Source organism: Tachyglossus aculeatus (genome assembly GCF_015852505.1).
Source record: "Tachyglossus aculeatus isolate mTacAcu1 chromosome 12 unlocalized genomic scaffold, mTacAcu1.pri SUPER_6_unloc_2, whole genome shotgun sequence".
NCBI classification, from domain to species: domain Eukaryota; kingdom Metazoa; phylum Chordata; class Mammalia; order Monotremata; family Tachyglossidae; genus Tachyglossus; species Tachyglossus aculeatus.
The window spans coordinates 6,026,695-6,045,083 of record NW_024044829.1 but is presented as its reverse complement, the minus strand read 5'-3'; the positions used below and the strand labels follow the sequence as shown (position 1 = coordinate 6,045,083).

The 18,389-nt window shown below is 45.7% G+C and overlaps 1 protein-coding gene across 1 annotated transcript; it reads left to right on the top strand.

The window, feature by feature from the left end:
* Positions 1–5,698: 5,698 nt before the first annotated feature.
* Positions 5,699–12,109, top strand: LOC119921295 (olfactory receptor 2G2-like). Its single transcript, XM_038741598.1, has 2 exons — positions 5,699–5,779; positions 11,483–12,109. Exons 1-2 carry the CDS (start codon positions 5,699–5,701, stop codon positions 12,107–12,109), a joined length of 708 nt encoding a protein of 235 aa, XP_038597526.1.
* The last annotated feature ends 6,280 nt before the right edge of the window (positions 12,110–18,389 follow it).

The following is an 18,389-nucleotide window of genomic DNA, read 5'->3' as shown; positions in this document are numbered from 1 at the left end:
TTATGGGATTTCTTAAGCACTCACAATATTACTATTATGACATTTGTTAAGCACTCACTATATGATTATTATGGTATTTGTTAAGCACTCACTATATTATTATTATGCCAGTTATTAAGAACTTACTATGTTGTAATTATTGTGGTATTCATTAAGCACTTTATACATTATTATGATGGTAACGGTTAAGCAATTTATTATTATTATGGCAATTGTTAAGCACTTAATATATCATTATAGTATTTGTTAAGCACTTATATATTATTATTATCAGTGTGGAATCTTTGTGGAAGAAAGACAACTATTAATTACTTGATGGTATCTATTAAGCAATTAAGTGCTTAGTACAGTGCTTTCACAAAGTAGGCGATGATGATGATGATGATGATGATGATGATGATGATGATGATGATGAAGTAGAGCACTGTACTAAGCGCCTGGGAGCATTCGATACAACGGGGTTGGTAGACATTATTCCTGTCTACTTTTAGATTGTAATCTGCATGAGGGAGAGGGACTATGTATAATCGCTCCTGTGTACTTTCTCCTATCATTTATTATTCATTCAGTCGTATTAATTAAGCTCTTATTATGTGCAGAGCACTGCACTAAGCACTTACTACAGTGCTCTGCACACAGTAAGCACTTAATGAATAAAATTACGATTCTTACTATGTACCTAAACATGAATTCCTGGACCACTGGTTAAGTGGATTGTCCAAACAGCCATTAGAATAGCGTTTGACACATAGTAAGCGTTTAACAAATGCCATAAAAATAAATAAACTAAAATAAATGCAAGTGTGCCAGGATCTTAGCAAAGACCTGGCAGGAAATGCAGTGTCTCAAGTGGTTTCACTCTGTGTCGGAGCACCTTGGCTCTCCTTGGACTAGAACCCCAACTAGTAAAAGTGGTGGCAGGAGGGACACAGTGATACAATGATGCCCCGCAACACCTCCCAACCAGAGAGAGATAAAAAAGCCAACCCCTCCATTGTTTATCTTATTCTGGCCTCTCATCCAACAAAGAAGAGGTGAAAATCAGAGATTTGCTCTTGGGGTTCCAACATTTGGACAAGAGGAGTCGGACGAGATTGGTCGACTCAAGCCCTCCATCTCAGTTGGTGACTGGTACGTGAGAACTCTATGTGCTATTCTATCAGTTGTCAGGGAAAATACTGGGTGTGGGGTTCAGCGGCCACAGCGGAGAAGCAGTGTGGCCTATTGGGCCTGGGAGCCAGACGGACCTGGGGTCTAATCCCGGCTCTGACGTTTGTCTGCTTTGTGTCTTGGACAAGGCACTTGGATTCTCCGTTCCTCAGTTACATCAATTCTAAAATGGGGATTAGGACTGTGAGCCCCATGTAGGACAGGGACTGTGTAGAACTTGATTAGCTTGAATCAACCCCAGCGCTTAGTATTGTGACTGGCACATAGTAAGTGCATAGTAAGTGAGAAGCAGCTTGGCTCAGTGGAAAGAGCACGGGCCTGGGAGTCAGATGTCATGGGTTCCAATCCTGGCTCCGCCACTTGTCAGCTGTGTGACTTGGGGCAATTTATTTAACTTCTTTGTACCTCATTTGTCTCATCTGTAAAATGGGGATTAAGATTGTGAGCCCAACCTGCGACAACCTGATTACTTTATATCTCTCCCAGCACTTAGAACTGTGCTTGGCACATTGTAAGCACTTAACAAATGCCATCATTATTATTTTTAACATATATCATTAAAATATATTTTTTTCCTGAAAGGCTCCAAAGAGTTTCCATGTATCGCTAGACTGTATGCTCGTCAATTTATTTTTATTTATTAATTATTTATTAAGTGCTCCCCATGTGTCAAACACTGTTCTAACCACTGGGGTAGATACAAATGAATCTGTTTGGACGCGGTTCCGGTCCCATATAGGGCTCACAGTTCAAGTAGGAGAGAAGACGAGCTCAGTGTGGTCAGGAGATGTGTCTATCAACTCTGCTGTACTCTCCCAAGTGCTTAGTACAGCACACAGTGAGCGCTCAATAAATACTACTGGTTGAACAATATTGATGTGGGGGTCAAGGGCCTATACTAGTGGAAAGAGCAAAGGGCTGGGAGTCAGAGGGCTGGGAGTCACTTGCCTGCTGTGTGATCTTGGACAAATCACTTAAATCCTCTGTGACTCAGTTTCCTCATCTGTAAAATGGACATTAAAATACCTGTTTTCCTTCCTCTTAGACTATGAGCCCCGTGTGGGACAGGAACCGTGTCTGATCTGATTGGACTTTATCATCATCAATCGCATTTATTGAGCGCTTACTATGTGCAGAGCACTGTACTAAGCGCTTGGGAAGTACAAATTGGCAACATATAGAGACAGTCCCTACCCAACAGTGGGCTCACAGTCTGAAAGGGGGAGACAGAGAACAACACCAAACATACTAACAAAATAAAATAAATAGAATAGATATGTACAAATAAAATAAATAAATAAATAAATAAATAAATAGAGTAAAAAATATGTGCAAACATATATACATATATACAGGTGCTGTGGGGAAGGGAAGGAGGTAAGATGGGGGGATGGAGAGGGGGACGAGGGGGAGAGGAAGGAAGGGGCTCAGTCTGGGAAGGCCTCCTGGAGGAGGTGAGCTCTCAGCAGGGCCTTGAAGGGAGGAAGAGAGCTAGCTTGGCGGATGGGCAGAGGGAGGGCATTCCAGGCCCGGGGGATGACGTGGGCCGGGGGTCGATGGCGGGACAGGCGAGAGCGAGGTACGGTGAGGAGATCAGCCGTGGAGGAGCGGAGGGTGCGGACTGGGCTGTAGAAGGAGAGAAGGGAGGTGAGGTAGGAGGGGGCGAGGTGATGGAGAGCCTTGAAGCCCAGGGTGAGGAGTTTCTGCCTGATGTGCAGATTCATTGGTAGCCACTGGAGATTTTTGAGAGGAGTGATATGCCCAGAGCGTTTCTGGACAAAGATAATCCAGGCAGCAGCATGAAGTATGGATTGAAGTGGAGAGAGACACGAGGATGGGAGATCAGAGAGAAGGCTGATGCAGTAGTCCAGACGGGATAAGATGAGAGCTTGAATGAGCAGGGTAGCGGTTGGGATGGAGAGGAAAGGGCGGATCTTGGCAATGTTGCGGAGCTGAGACCGGCAGGTTTTGGTGACGGCTTGGATGTGAGGGGTGAATGAGAGAGCAGAGTCGAGGATGACACCAAGGTTGCGGGCTTGTGAGACGGGAAGGATGGTACTGCCGTCAACAAAGATGGGAAAGTCAGGGAGAGGGCAAGGTTTGGAAGGGAAGACAAGGAGTTCAGTCTTCGACATGTTGAGCTTTAGGTGGCGGGCAGACATCCAAATGGAGATGTCCTGAAGGCAGGAGGAGATGCGAGCCTAGAGAGAGGGGGAGAGAGCAGGGGAAGAGATGTAGATCTGGGTGTCATCAGCCTAGAGATGATAGTTGAAGCCGTAGGAGCGAATGAGGTCACCAAGGGAGTGCGTGTAGATCGAGAACAGAAGGGGACCAAGCACTGAATCTTGGGGAACCCCCACAGTGAGAGAATGGGAGGGGGAGGAGGAGCCTGCAAAAGAGACTGAGAAAGAACGACCGGAGAGGTAAGAGGAGAACCAGGAGAGGACGGAGTCTGTGAAGCCAAGGTCAGATAGCGTGTTGAGAAGAAGGGGGTGGTCCACAGTGTCAAAAGCAGCTGAGAGGTCGAGGAGGATTAGGACAGAGTAGGAGCCGTTGGATTTGGCAAGCAGGAGGTCATTGGTGACCTTTGAGAGGGCAGTTTCCGTGGAATCTAGGGGACGGAAGCCAAACTGGAGGGGGTCGAGGAGAGAGTTGTTGTTGAGGAATTCTAGGCAGCGAGTGTAGACAACTCGTTCTACTCGTAGACAACTCTACTCGTTTGGAAAGGAATGGTAGGAGGGATATGGGGCGATACCTAGAAGGTGAGGTGGGGTCAAGAGAGGTTTTTTTTAGAATGGGAGAGACATGGGCATGTTTGAAGGCAGAGGGGAAGGAACCAGTGGAGAGTGAGCGGTTGAAGATGGAAGTTAAGGAGGGGAGAAGGGATGGAGCGAGAGATTTCATAAGATGAGAGGGAATGGGGTCAGAAGCACAGGTGGCCGGAGTAGCGCTTGAGAGGAGGGAGGAGAGCTCCTCTGAGGACACTGCTGGGAAGGATGGGAGAGTAGCAGAGAGTGTTGAGAGCCGGGGGAATGGAGAAAGGGAGGAAGAGACTTTGGGGAGGTCGGACCTGATGGATTTAATTTTGTTAATGAAGTAGGAGGCCAGATCGTTGGGGGTGAGGGAAGGAGGAGGGGGAGGACTTTATCCATTCCAGTTCTTGGAACATAGAATGTGCTCAACAAATACCACATGTAGTATTCAAATCTGGTGAATCTAACATATTATTATTATGGTATTTACAGTCTAATGAAAAATGTGTAACCTCAAACTGGCTGTTGTGTCATCAATCTATCGATCAATCAATAGTATTGATTGAGCACTATCAATCATATTTGTTGAGCCCTTATTACAGGCAGAGCACTGTACTAAGCACTAGGGAATACTAAGAACTAGTACAACAGAGTTGGTTGACATGTTCCCTGTCCACAAGGAGTTTATATTCTAGAAGGGGAAGCAGCCATTGAATAATCAAGCCATCAATCAATGACATGTATTGAGCGCTGACCATGTGCAGAGAACTGTAGTAAGCACTTGGGAGAGTTAAATATGTGTCACCATGATCTTGCCCATCAGACCTAAGTAGGAATAGTAGTAAAAGTATTTATAAAGAGCTTACTGTGTGATGATCTGACAAATTTGCAGTGATTAAAAACAGTCTTCTACACAGTTACGGCAGTTTATCCCTGGGAAGGAAATGGCCAATGGCACGGCGGTGACAGGGTTCCTCCTGCTTGGATTCTCAGAGGTCCGGGAGCTGCAGCTGGTCCAGGCCGTGCTGTTCCTCCTGGTCTACCTGGTGGCCCTGATGGGGAATCTCCTCATCGTCACCATCACTGCCCTCGACCGACGCCTCCACACCCCCATGTACTGCTTCCTCAGGAACCTTTCCGTCCTCGACCTCTGCCTCATCTCCGTCACTGTCCCCAAATCCATCCACAACTCCCTGACTGACCGCAGAGAAATCTCTGTTCCGGGTTGCATCTCTCAAGCCTTCTTAGTAATCACCCTTGTGGGTGTCGAAGTGGCCCTGTTCACGGTGATGTCCTACGACCACTATGCCGCCATCTGCTGCCCCCTGCGCTACGAGGTCATCATGGACCGAGGGGCCTGTGGGAAGATTGCCGCTGCCTCTTGGCTGGGTTGCACTGTGAGCACCGCCACCCACACGGCCGCCACCTTCTCTGTCGGCTTCGGTGGGCCCAACATGGTCTTCCATTGCTTCTGTGACACTCTCCGAACGACAGAACTTTCAGGCCCCAGTGGAAACCTCCAGGAAATTGGGATCATAGTCTTCTCCGCCATTCTGAACGTCTCATGTCTCCTCTCCATCATCGTCTCCTACGTGTGCATCTTCCGGCCCATGCTGAGGATGCCGGCCACCGAGGGCCGGTCCAAAGCCTTCTCCATCTGCCTGCCTCACCTCTCCATGGTGATTGTATTCATCTCCACGAGAACAGTCGCCCACTTCAAGCCGCCCTCAGATTCCTTCCCCACGCTGGACCTGCTGTCATCCGTGTTCTGCACCATGGTGTCTCCCGCCCTGAACCCCCTCATCTATATCCTGAGGTACCAGGACACGAAGACAGCTCTGAGGAGGGTGCTGGGAGTGAGAGGATGTCTCTGAGAAACAGGGACATATGACGTTTGTCCTGGGGACGAGTACCTGTGGGGGCAAAATCCTATAAGAAGTGTCACCTTCTTCTAGGGAAGGCTCAGGCAATCGATCACTAAAATAAACTATTTTTAACAGTAGTTGTTTCACCCTTACTACGTGCCAGGCACTGAACTAAGATCTGGGGTAGATACAAACTCATCAGGTTGGACACAGTCCGTGTCCCACGTGGTAATCACTCCCAGTTCCCTAGTGGAACCCTGAAACAAACTCCATTTAATGGTATCAGTGGTATTTAGTGAGCACGTACTGTGCAGAGCAGTGTACTAAGCACTTGGGACAATACACCACTGTTGGTAGAAACTTTCCCTGCCCACATAGAGCTCACAAACTATGTAAGCAGGAACCCCTGAATTAAACCGCCCAGACCTGTAATTCTAGAGCAGAGCATACAAGCCTGAGTAACAGTTTGAAGAGTGGAAATTGCATGGGACATGGTGTCAGAAGGTCCTTAGTTCTAATCCCGGTTCAGTCACATACCTGCTGTGTGACCTTGAGCGAGTCGCTTTACTTCTCTGTGCCTCAGTTACCTCATCTGAAAAATGGGGATAAAGACTGTGAACCCAATGTGGGACAGAGGCTTTGTCTAACCTGCTTAGTTTGCATCCATCTCAGCCCTTACTACAGTCTCTGGCCCATATTAAGTGCTTAATAGCAGCAACAACAATCAGGAGAAGAATAAGAAGCAGTCAAGGGTATGTCTGTAAAGAGACTGGCCTTTGTCTCAGAAGAAACTAAAGTCATAAATGGAAAATGGGAGACTTAGAACTCTTCACATTGCACCTAGAACAACAACAACAAGCAGGAGAAAGAATCAGTCAAGGGTGTGTCTGTAAACAGACTGGCCTTTGTCTCAGCAGAAAGTACAGTCATAAATAAAAATGAGAGTCTGAACTATTTGCATTGTACCTAGAACGCCACACAGCAAGTACAGTTCTGCCAGTTAAAGGCGAAACAAGAGCCAAGGAGGGAAAGAGAGCCCGCAGCCATAAGAATTGGGATTTGGTGGGAGCAAGGGTTGGGGAAAACTCAGAAAGAGAGTGGTCCAGCTGTTCTTTGGATCTTGCAAGAAGATCCAGATGAAGGCTTTCCCAGACTAAGCCTCCATTTTCCTCAGCTCCCCCTCCCATCCGCATCGCCTCAACTCAATCCCTTTGCTCTTGCCCCCTCAGCACACACAGCAAGTACCCCACAGCACTTATGAATATATGTATATATAATTCTATTTATTTATATTGATGTCTGTATACTTTTTTGACGTGTACATATCTATAATTTTATTTATTTACTTGTTTACTTGTTTTGATGTCTGTCTTCTCCCTTCTAGGCTGTAAGCCCTGTGTGGGTAGGGATTGTCTCTTTTTATTGCTGAATTGTACTTTCCAAGCGCTTTGTACGGTGCTCTGCACAGAGTAAACGCTCGATAAATGCAATTGAATGAATAAATGAATGAATGAAGGATGAAGATCAAGAATGAAGACCCTTGTAACGCTGTCCACCCCATTATTCATTCATTCATTCAATCGTATATAATAATAATGATATTTATTAAGCACGTACTATGTTCCGAGCATTGTTCTATGCGCTAGGATAGATACATAGGTTGTCCCCAGTGGGGCTCACAGTCTTAATCCGCATTTTACAGATGAGGTAACTGAGGCACAGAAAATTTAAGTGACTTTCCCAAAGTCACACAGCTGACGAGTGGCAGAGCCGGGACTAATGAATTTGAGAATGCTTTGAAGTGCTCGGAAGCTGATGGCTAAGGCATCTCTCTCTCCAAGGCTATCAAGAGTCCCTACTCTGGCCACCTCTGTGCCTGACTAATTGTTACAGCTGGAGGGCGTGAAAACCCCAGGGGGGTCCTCCCCATCTGTGCCAACATATCTCTGTATTTGGCGATCCCGTGCTCCAGAAATATTGGTTCCCCCAACCCCCAGATATGAAGAGCACCTGGAGATACATTCTGGTCCTTATCTCCTGATTGCTTCTCCTAATTTCCCGAGATCCTACAGAAAGGGCAGTAGGACTCTGGGAAGAGGAAGACATGTAGAGCAGAGGTGAATGGAGGAATTAAATTTCCTTGGACGTCGGCCCGACCCTGATTATCTTCCCACCGCCACCAGCTCCTGGAGAGATTTGGAAAAAATTGTTGGGGGATAATCCTTTCTTTGCCTCCCAGCTCAGCTGTTTCTAGCTCAGCTTACTTCTCACCTCCTCGCTCATGAGGCTGAGGTTGGAATCTCCAACATTGACTCCCATCCAGTGGAATCATTTCTCCGGACCAGAGTGGGAATCTCTTTGCCTTTTCTTCACAATAGAACTGGTGATTAGGTATGAAACAAAGACCCCCATACTCCCGCTGGCCAATCTGTAGCCTCTATGGTATTTAGGAAAATGGAAATTGAGTATATGAGCTACTAATCCAGAGTATTTATTGAGCACTCCTTCTGCACAGAGCATGGGAAAGTGCAGTATAGGGCAGGATCCCAACCCTCGAGTTTACAGTCTAGTCTCCCCTGTGGGGACTACTCCTGGCCCTGCCTCAAAACCCCATCCTGCCTGTAAAATCCCAGATGCTGAAGAAATCAGGGAGAAAGCCTTGGCCATCTCTAGCCCACAATTACTAGCCCTATTCCAGTCAGAGATGGCCAACTCCTAAATATGAGTCCAGTAGTGTCTTGGGAGAGAGTCAAGGAAGTCAAGAGGTTCCCATCGACCTCTGGGAGCTGAGGAGTGGAAGGTGCTAAGGAAGAGCTGAGGGGTGAGAAGTAGCACGGGCCTGCGGATAGAGCCAAGGCCTTGGAGTCAGAAGGACCTCCATTCTAATCCTAGCTCAGCCATTTGTCTGCTGCCTGCTGTGTAACTATAGGGCAAATCACTCCACTTCTCTATCCCTCCGTTTCCTCATCTGAACAATGGGGATTCAATACATGTTCTCCCTCCTACTTAGACTGTAAGCTTCATTTGGGACCTGATTATCTTTTGTCCAGCCCAGCGTTTAGTACAGTGCTTGTCATAGAGTAAGCACTTAAGTGCTGTCTACTTGTTTTGTTTTGTTGGCTCTCTCCCCCTTCTAGACTGTGAGCCCATTATTGGGTAGGCATTGTCTCCACCAGCTGCTGAATTGTATTTTCCAAGTGTTTAGTCCAGTGCTTTGCACACAGTAAGTGCTCAAGAAATACAATTGAATGAATGAATGAATGAATGAATGAACTAGAGCTGATCTATTAAGCGTTTACTGTGTAGAGAGCACTGTATTAAGTGCTTGGGAGAGTCCAATATAACAGACTTGATAGACACATTGGTCCCCAGAGAAAGTGTAAGCGAACAGAGGAGGATGAGAAGGAGAGATAGAAAAGGAACATGCTAGAAAAATAGATGGAAGATCGAGTTTCTCTCTATTTCAGTTAGAACCTGTTGGGATGCAGGGTCCATATCCTACTTGTCCCTTTTTTGTGTTACCAGACCAGAAATTCTTTCTAGAAATCTACCTTCAATCCCTCCTGCTTCAGTGTCAGCTACTGACTCTTATCCTGGCTCAACAGGAGGCAGAATGAAAACGTTTCCCTTTCTGGGCTGAGAAGAACCCTTGGAAGATTCTCCAGTCCAGGGTAGGGTATTCCGAGAACATCACGTTTCTTCGAAGGATCAAATTTCTTCCCCTTTTCTCTCCCGTCTCCACATCCCTTCCACTTTTCTTTGGAGCCGAAGTGTCCAGAAGAGGATCCAGGACAGGAGCTTTGCTCAGTGGAAAGAGCCCGGGCTTGGGAGTCAGAGGTCAGGGGTTCTAATCCCAGCTCCGCCATTTGTCAGCTGTGTGACTTTGGGCAAGTCACTTAACTTCGCTGTGCCTCAGTTACTTCATCTGCAAAATGGGGATTAAGACTGTGAGCCCCACCTAATTACCTTGTATCTACCCCAGTTTTTAGAACAGTGCTTGGCACATAGTAAGTACTTAAAAAGTTCCATTATTATTATTATTATTATTATTATTATTATTATTATTTATTTTATTTTGTTAGTATGTTTGGTTTTGTCTCCCCATTCTAGACTGTGAGCCCACTGTTCGGTAGGGACTGTCTTTATATGTTGCCAATTTGTACTTCCCAATCGCTTAGTACAGTGCTCTGCACACAGTAAGTGCTCAATAAATACGATTGATGATGATGATGATATTATTATTATTATTATTATTATTATTATTATTATTATTATTATTATTATCATCTTAGAATTGGAACTCCTTGGGGACCAAACACACAATCTGTTTCACTCCCAGACCTTAGTACAGTGCTTTGCACATAGCAGGAGTGAAATCCATACCATTCCTACTACATCAGAATGTCCCTGAAACTGCACAGGGTGCTCGATCAATACTATTGCTGGGTGACCTTGAGCAAGCCACTTAACTTCCCTGTGCCTAGGTTACTTCATCTGTAAAATGGGGAATAAGACTGTTAGCCCCACGTGGGACAACCTGATTATCTTGTATCTACCATAGCGCTTAGAACAGTGCTTGGCACATAGTAAGCATTTAACAAATACCGTTATCATTATTGTTATTATTATTACGACTACTACTAACTTGCTTTTTCTCTGGTTCTGTTTCTCACTTGCTGTCTCCTGTTTTTCTCTCCTTTTAACTCGTTCATTCGTTTCCTCCTTCCCTCTCTTTTCCTCATGCTCGCTCTCATTTTTGTCCCATCCTCTTGCTATTTTTCTCTCTATCACTCTCTCCCTCTCGTTTTTCTCTCCTTCTCACTCTTTCTTGCACTTTTTCCTCCTGCTCACTCTCTTTTCACCACTCAATTTTTCTTTCCCTCTCCCTCTTTTTCCCTTGCTCTCTCCCTATCTTGTTTTTCTGTCTCTTGATCTCTCACATTTTTCTCCCTCACTCTGTTCCGCTTTTTATCACCCTCTCACTCTTTCCCCTTTCTCGCTCACTTTTTCTCTCCCTTATGTTCTCTCTCTCTCCCTCTTGCTTTTCTCCCCCTCTCACTCTCTCTTATGCTTTTTCTCCCTCTCACTTGCTTTCCCTCACTCTCTGCCTTGCTTTTTCTCTTCTTTATGCTTTTCCCCTCACTCTTGCTCTTATTCTTCTCTTCCTCTCACTCTACTCTTGCTCCCTTTTCTTCCACTTCCTTGGTTTCCTCCCTCTTTCTTTTTCTCTCCCTTTCACTCTCCCTTGCTCTCTCGTTTTTTCTCTCCCTCATGATCATTTTCCCTCTCTCTGTCTTGCCTTTTCTTGCCCTCGCGATATCTTTCCCTCACTTTTTCTCTTGGTTTTTCTCTCCTCACACTTTCTCTCACTCACACCTTTTCCTCTCTCTCTCTTTCCCTCTCACTTTTTCTCTCCCTTGCACGCTCTTTCCCTCACTCCCTCTCTCTCATTTTTCCCTCCTTTTTATCTTTCCCACTCCCTTTCTCCATCATCCTCCCTCTCTCCCTGCCTCCCTCACTCTGTTTTCTCTCCCTCACTCTCTCATTTTTTTCTCTCCTCCTTCGTCTCTTCCCCCTCCCTCTTTCTCTCATCCTTTCTCTCTCCCTGCCTTTCTCGCTTTTCCTACAAGGACGAGGACGATGCCGACTGACACTTCTGGAGAGGACTTTATCTAGGTGGGCTTCTCTCCTCAGCCCCAGTTAGAGAAGATCCTCTTAATGGTTGTCTTGATCTTCGACCTCCTAACCCTGGTGGGCAAGATCGCCATTATTCTGGTGACCCGACTGGATCTCCATCTCCATACGCCCATGTACTTCTTCCTGTCTCAACTCTCCCTCATGTACCTCTGCTTCACCACCGGCATCGTCCCCCAACTTCTGTGGAACCTTCGGGCGCCCTCCAAGACCATCATCGTGGGCCGTTGTGCGGTCCAGCTCTACGACCTCCTGGCCTTGGGTTCAACGGAGTGCGTCCTTCTAGTCGTTAGGGCCTTGAACCATCACGCCTCCATCTGCCGACCCCTTCACTACGCCACCGTCATGCACCCGCGACTCTTCCGGGCCCTGGTAGGCTTGGCCTGGATGGGTGGGGTGGGGGACACCGCGATTCAGGCCACCGTCATCTTCCACCTGCCCCGCTGTGGACACCGGCGACTTTCCCACTTCCTCTGTGAGATGTCCACCATGCTCAAGCTGGCATGTGTGGACGTTCGGGACAATGAGATCCAGCTCTTCGTCGGCGCTTTGGTCCTGATTCTCCTGCCCTTGAGCCTGATCACGGTCTTCTGTGGGGCCAAAGCCCGGGACGTGCTGAGGATCTAGTCGCCCTGGGTCTGGAAGAAAGCCCTGGGCACCTGCGGGTCCCACCTCCTGGTGGTCACTCTCTTCTATGGTCCATCACGGTGGTCTACATCTGGCCCAATAGCTCCTTCTCTGGAACTTTGGACAAGTTTCTGACCGTCTTCTACACTGCGGTCACCCCCACCCTCAACCCACTCATCTACACCCGGAGGAACAAGGACGTGAAGGGGATGGTGAGGAGGATTCTGGAAAAAAACAGAGTTCAGTAAAGAGCTAACATATTGAATCAAATTGTTCTAGAGTTCTTAAGGGCGGGAAAAGTAGCTGCTAAAACAGACAAATCTCCACTGAAGGAAATTGAATATAAGGACAAAAATCAGATAATGAGGATAACTGTGGTATTTGTTAAGCGCTTACCATATGCCTAGCACTGAACTAAGCGCTGGGCTAGGTACAAAATAACCAGGTCCTACATGGAGCTCACAGTCTAAGTAGGAGGAAGAAAAGGTATCAAGGGAACTGAGGCGCAGAAAAGTTAAGTGAGTTGCCTAAGGTCACACTGCCAGTAGGTGGCAGAGCCAGGATTAGTACGCAGGTCCTCTGACTCCCAGGCCCATGTTCTCTCCACTAGGCCAAGCTGCTTCTCAAAAATACTCAAGGGGGCACACATCCAAGGAATTCTAAGCTTCAAATCCTGAATTACACTCAGAGATGTATGTATCCATTAATGAGACACTCTATGCTACAGAATGTGTGTTAATAAACTTTCCCTCCTTCACTATGATTAATGCCTGCTTCCGCGTCTAGACTGCAACCTCCTTGTGGGCAGGAAACGTATCTTTTATATTATATACTACCAAATGCCTAGTTAAGTGCTTTGCACACAGTAATCATTCAATAAATGCCATTGATGAATAGATTAATGTCGGTATCTCCCTTTGGACTGTACGCTCGGTGTCTGCAAGGAATATGTCCACCAACTCTGTTTTACTGTACTCTCCCAAGCGCTTAGTCCAAGCGCTCTACACACAGTAAGCGCTTAATAAATACCACTGATAGATTGATTGATGTCTGTTTCCCCATCTCGGCTGTGAGCTCTTTTGTAGGCAATGGACATATCTACAATCCTGTTTTGTTGTACTCTATCAAGTGCTAAAGTACAATGCTCGGCATACAGAAAGTGCTCATTAATATGATTATGATTAATACGATTATGATTAATAATATGATTAAGTGATTGATTGGTACTGATCGCAGACCCTCGGTACTTACTGTAAATATTCTTAATCCTCTATTATTTTACTTTTCTGCAGTCTATTTCTATGCCTGTCATCCCCTGAAGATTCTTAGCTTGATGTGTCTACCATCTCTGTTGTATCGTACTTTCCCCAAGTGCTCAGTACAGTGCTCTGCGCCCAATAAGTGCTAAATAAATGTCATTGATTGTTGATTGATTACAGTAGGCAAGCTCGGATGAGCTTATTATATGCCATCATTCGGTAAAAATGTAGCTAGCGAGGGGAATATCCTGGAAATGCCCGCTAGGGATGAGACTCAGTGAAAGGGCATAAAAACCCAAGACAGAGAATAGTAGGCATTCTGTTCCATTGGACTTTCCCATGTAATTGGTACAGTGCTTTGTGCACAGTAAGCGCTCAGTAAATACAATTGATTGATTGATAGTGTTGCCTAGTGGCTATGAGATTCAGGAGACCCTTGTTCAAGTTTCTGGTCTACTGTGTGACCTTAGGAAAGTCAGTTTCCCTTACTGGGCCACAGTTTCTTCATTTGTAAAATGGGGTTAAGATAGATTTTGTGAGCCAGGAACTGTTCCCAAACTCATAACCTTGTATCTATCCCAGAGCGTAGCACATAGTAAGTCCCAGATAATTTTTTAATGGTATTTCTTAAGCACTTACTATGTGTCCAGCACTGTCCTAAGCGCTGGTAAATTGTAAATATTACTATTTTTATTATTATTGATGATGATAATAATAATATTGTTCATAGGGCCAACCTGTTCCATTAGTTTATGTGCCTTATTTACAGGTGATTTGATTAATGGACTAAAGTTCCAATAAAGGAGAGATAGCAGCTCATTTGCATTATTTACTCTATTTGTTCTCAATCCTGAAAATTGAAAACAATTGAAATTTTGTTCTCAGCCCTAACTCAATGTGTTCTTTTGAAATAAATCTGTGAGTGGCTAGAAGTGTTTCCTAATAGGTGGACCTGAATGACTCTTTTGTCAATGGGGATTTGATAGTCATTGCTTTCCGTGAGGTTTTACCATAAGAAGCAGCATGGCCTAGTAGAAAGGGCCCGGGCCTAGGAGACAGAGAACCTGGGTTCTCATCCCAGCTCTGCCACCTTTCTGCTGTGTGACCTTGGGCAAGTCACTTCACTTCTCTGTGCTTCATTTCTCCCCTTCTCCTTCCTATTCAGACTGTGAGCCAAATGTGGGTTAGAGACTGTGTCCAACTTAATTGACTCGTATCTATCCAAGCTCTAATAAGAGCGTTTGACACATAGTAAGTACCTAATAAATAACATTTTAAAAATCCTGCCTCTGTCCCCCAGGAAAGTGTGACCCATTGGCAAGGGGTGGAATATTGGAGGTCAACAAAAGATTAATATTTATGGGTCTTAATAATATTAATTATGGTATTTGTTAAGCGATTACTATGTGCCACGCACTTTACTAAATGCTGGGGTGGATACGAGCAAATCGGGTTAGAGAAAGCCCCTGTCCCATGTGGGGATCACAATCCTAATCCCCACTTTACAGATGAGGTAACAGAGGCACAGGGAAGTGAAGTGAGTTGCCTAAGGTCACACAGCAGACAAGAGGCAGAGCAGGGATTAGAACCCATGACCTTCTGACTCCCAGGAATGTGCTCTATCCACTATGCCATGCTGTTGCTGGGTCATGAAGATCGATAAGCAACAGACTAGAACAACAAGGGTTTTGATTTCAGGGAAGATAATAAATGTATTTGTTATGCACTTACTCTGGAGCATTACACTGTGCTGAGCATTGGGGTAGATATACGGTAACCAGGTCAAACACGTCCCTCTCCCCCTACAGGGAGCTCACAGTCTAAGGATATTGAGTCTCTGGTCTATAAGTGAGGAAACTGAGGCATACAGAAGTTAAGTGACTTCCCCAAGACCACCTAGCAGACCAGTGGGGGAGCCAGAATTAGGATCCAGGTCCGATGGGAATGTGTCTTTTTGCTGTTACTCTCCCAAGCGCTTAGTATAGTACTTTGCACACAGTAAGCACTCAATAAATTCGACTGCCTGATTCTGACGCCCAGGCCTATATTCTTTCCACTAGGCTATTGTTTGTGCTAAGGAAACATGTCTATCAACTCTGTCATACTGTACTCTTCCAAGTGCTTAGTTGAGTTCACTAAGCACTCAATGAATACAACTGATTAACAGATGGATTGCTGCTTTTCTAGCTCATGAAGAAATCCTCTCCCTTCCTGATTCCCTCTGAAGACTGCAGACATGTAAGACTGGGCGTCTCCTACAGTATCGGAATTTCCACCTCTTGTTGGAACTCAAAACGCTGCCGAAAATATAGACGACTTCTCAGCATCTGTTTCCTGCTCAATAATGCCCTCATGGTTTAAAGTGCAAAAAGAACCTTTAATGTGCAATAGATTATTTATGGTATTTGTAAGCACTTACTATGTGCCCGGCATGGTACTAGGTGTTGTGATAAATGCAAGACGGTTCAGTTGGACACCGTCCATGTGCGGTGAATTTCATTCACATTTTACAGGTGAGGTAACTGAGGCACGGAGAAGGGAAGTGACTTGTTCAAAGTTCATCAAGGCTCCCTGGCAATCTGTCTATGTGAGCCCGTTGTTGGGTAGGGATTGTCTCTATTTGTTGATGAATTGTACTTTCTAAGCGCATAATACAGTGCTCTGCATACAGTAAGTGCTCAATAAATACGATTGAATGAATGAATTTCATCAGAAGCAGCGTGGCTTAGTGGAAAATGTACGAGCTTGGGAGTCAGATGATGTGGGTTCTAATCTCAACTCCGCCACTTGTCTGCTATGTGACCTTGGGCAATCCACTTCACTTCTCTGTGTCTCAGTTACCTCATCTTTAAAATGCGGATTAAGACTGTGAGCCCCTGGAGGGACAATCTGATTACCTTGTATCTACCCCAGTGTTTAGAACAGTGCTTGGAGCACAGTAAGCGCTTAACTGATGCCATAAGTATTAATTATTATTATTCTTATTTCAGGGCATCGGCCATCAACTGCATGCCTGCTCCCAAGGAGCTGACAATCTAAAGGAAAGCTCTCTGGGACAGCTTCAGCCCTAAAGGTTTTTTCCATTTTTCTACTCCTCATTCAGGGTGGAAATTGAAAGACAATTTCCTGATAAATGCTGCCTATCCTTCCTCTTCAAAAATTCCCAGAACCTCTTCTCACTGCAATAATTACCACCGTACTCCAAGCTCTCATTATATACCCACTACACTACTGTATCAGCCTTCCACCACATTGCCTCGAGACTGTGAGTTTGTTGTGGACAGGGAATGTGTCTTTTGGTGTTGTAGTATACTCTCCCAGTGCTTTGTACACAGTAAGCGCTCAATAAATACGATTGAATGAATTTCTACTGTCCTCATCCTTCCCCATTGTTTTATAGATCTTTTTTTAAGTGCCCAACCCAATTGGGATGGTCAGGTCCTAGGAGTCAGAGAACCTAGGTTCCAATCCTAGCTCTTCCACTCGTTTGCTGTGTGACCTTGAACAACTCACTTAAGTTCTCCATACCTCAGTTTTCTCATCTGTAAAATGGCGATCAATACCTGTTCTCTTTCCCTCTTGGGCTGTGATCTCCATCTGGCATAGAGTCTGTGTGACCTGAACATCCTATATCTACTATAGTGCTTTGTACACAGTAAACACTTCATAAAATACCACAATTATTATTACATATCATTTCTCTTCTAACTCTTGGTTCCATGCAAGCTAACTGCCTAATGGTACTTGCTTTTAATCGTCTCCCTTGCATCCCCAGACTCACAGTGCCCTTAATTTGAAAGTCCAGTCCCTCAATTGTGGCAGACCTAACATCTGGCCCATCAATTACTGGGCCTAAGTAGTAAGCCAGGCCCCCCCGGCCTTCCGTGCTCACAGGAAGACCTACAAGGAACTGAGAGGAGAGCTGTGGCCAAAAGGCTGGTCTCTGTTATCACAGCCTTGTACAGGCAAGAGTTACCTGTTATCGGCCCTACGGCCTTGCATAGACGGGTGTTGCTTGTTACTGGCCTTGAAGGTTACAGAATTGCTGTGTTAGCTATAAACACAGGAACATGGAAAATACAGAATGTGACTGAAAGATATAAAAGTCTTGTTGCTTAACCCAATAAACAGTCTCCTTGTCCACCTTGAGACTCGCCTGGCCTGTGTAATGCACATGTATTGCGCGTGCCCTTCTCCCCACAGCGCTGGACGCGTGGAGGCAGACGGCAACACTCAATAATCCACCAGACTTCAATCTCCCTAAAATCTCACCTCTTCTAACAAACCACCCCTTATTAACTCCCACATTCCTTTATATCAACCCCAAACCTCTTTTACAGAAGAGGGAACCGAGGCACAGATAAGTAAAGTGACGTGACTTGCCCAAGATCCCACATCAGACAAGTGGTGAAGGAGGAATTAGAATACAAGTGTCCCAACTTCCAGGCCTGGGCCAGGCTGCTTGAATAACCACCCAATATGATACATATCATAACCAAGTAATCAACCTCTCACCCTCTAGACTGTATGTTCTCTGTGGACAAGGAATGTGTCTACCAACTATGTTCCATTGTACTCTCCCAAGCGTTTAGTACAGTGCCCTGCACACACTAGACGATCAATAAATACCATCGACGATGGTAAACCTCGCTTACCTGCTTTAGTTTGAAGTCTTCTGGTCTCTGCTGCTTTCTCCTTTTCCTCACAGATCGGTTGGTCTTAGTTCCATCAATCCTGGCTCGCTGAGGTGGAGGACCGGAAAGTAACTAGGATTGTAACCATGGCGGCCTCTCCCACAGAGGCAGCACTGTTCTCTGACTGGCCCGGTCTTATCCACCGAACAGCCCTGGGGAGGGTCCCACAAATAGGGCCAGTCCTGAACCTGCCACAGGGAGCATCATTAAGGGTCTGCAGATCTCTGGCCTCAGGCCAATTGGGATACCTGCCTGTTTCTGGTCACGTGTCCTCCGCAAACAGGGAGGGAGCAGTGTGGCCTATTCATTCATTCTTTCAATCATATT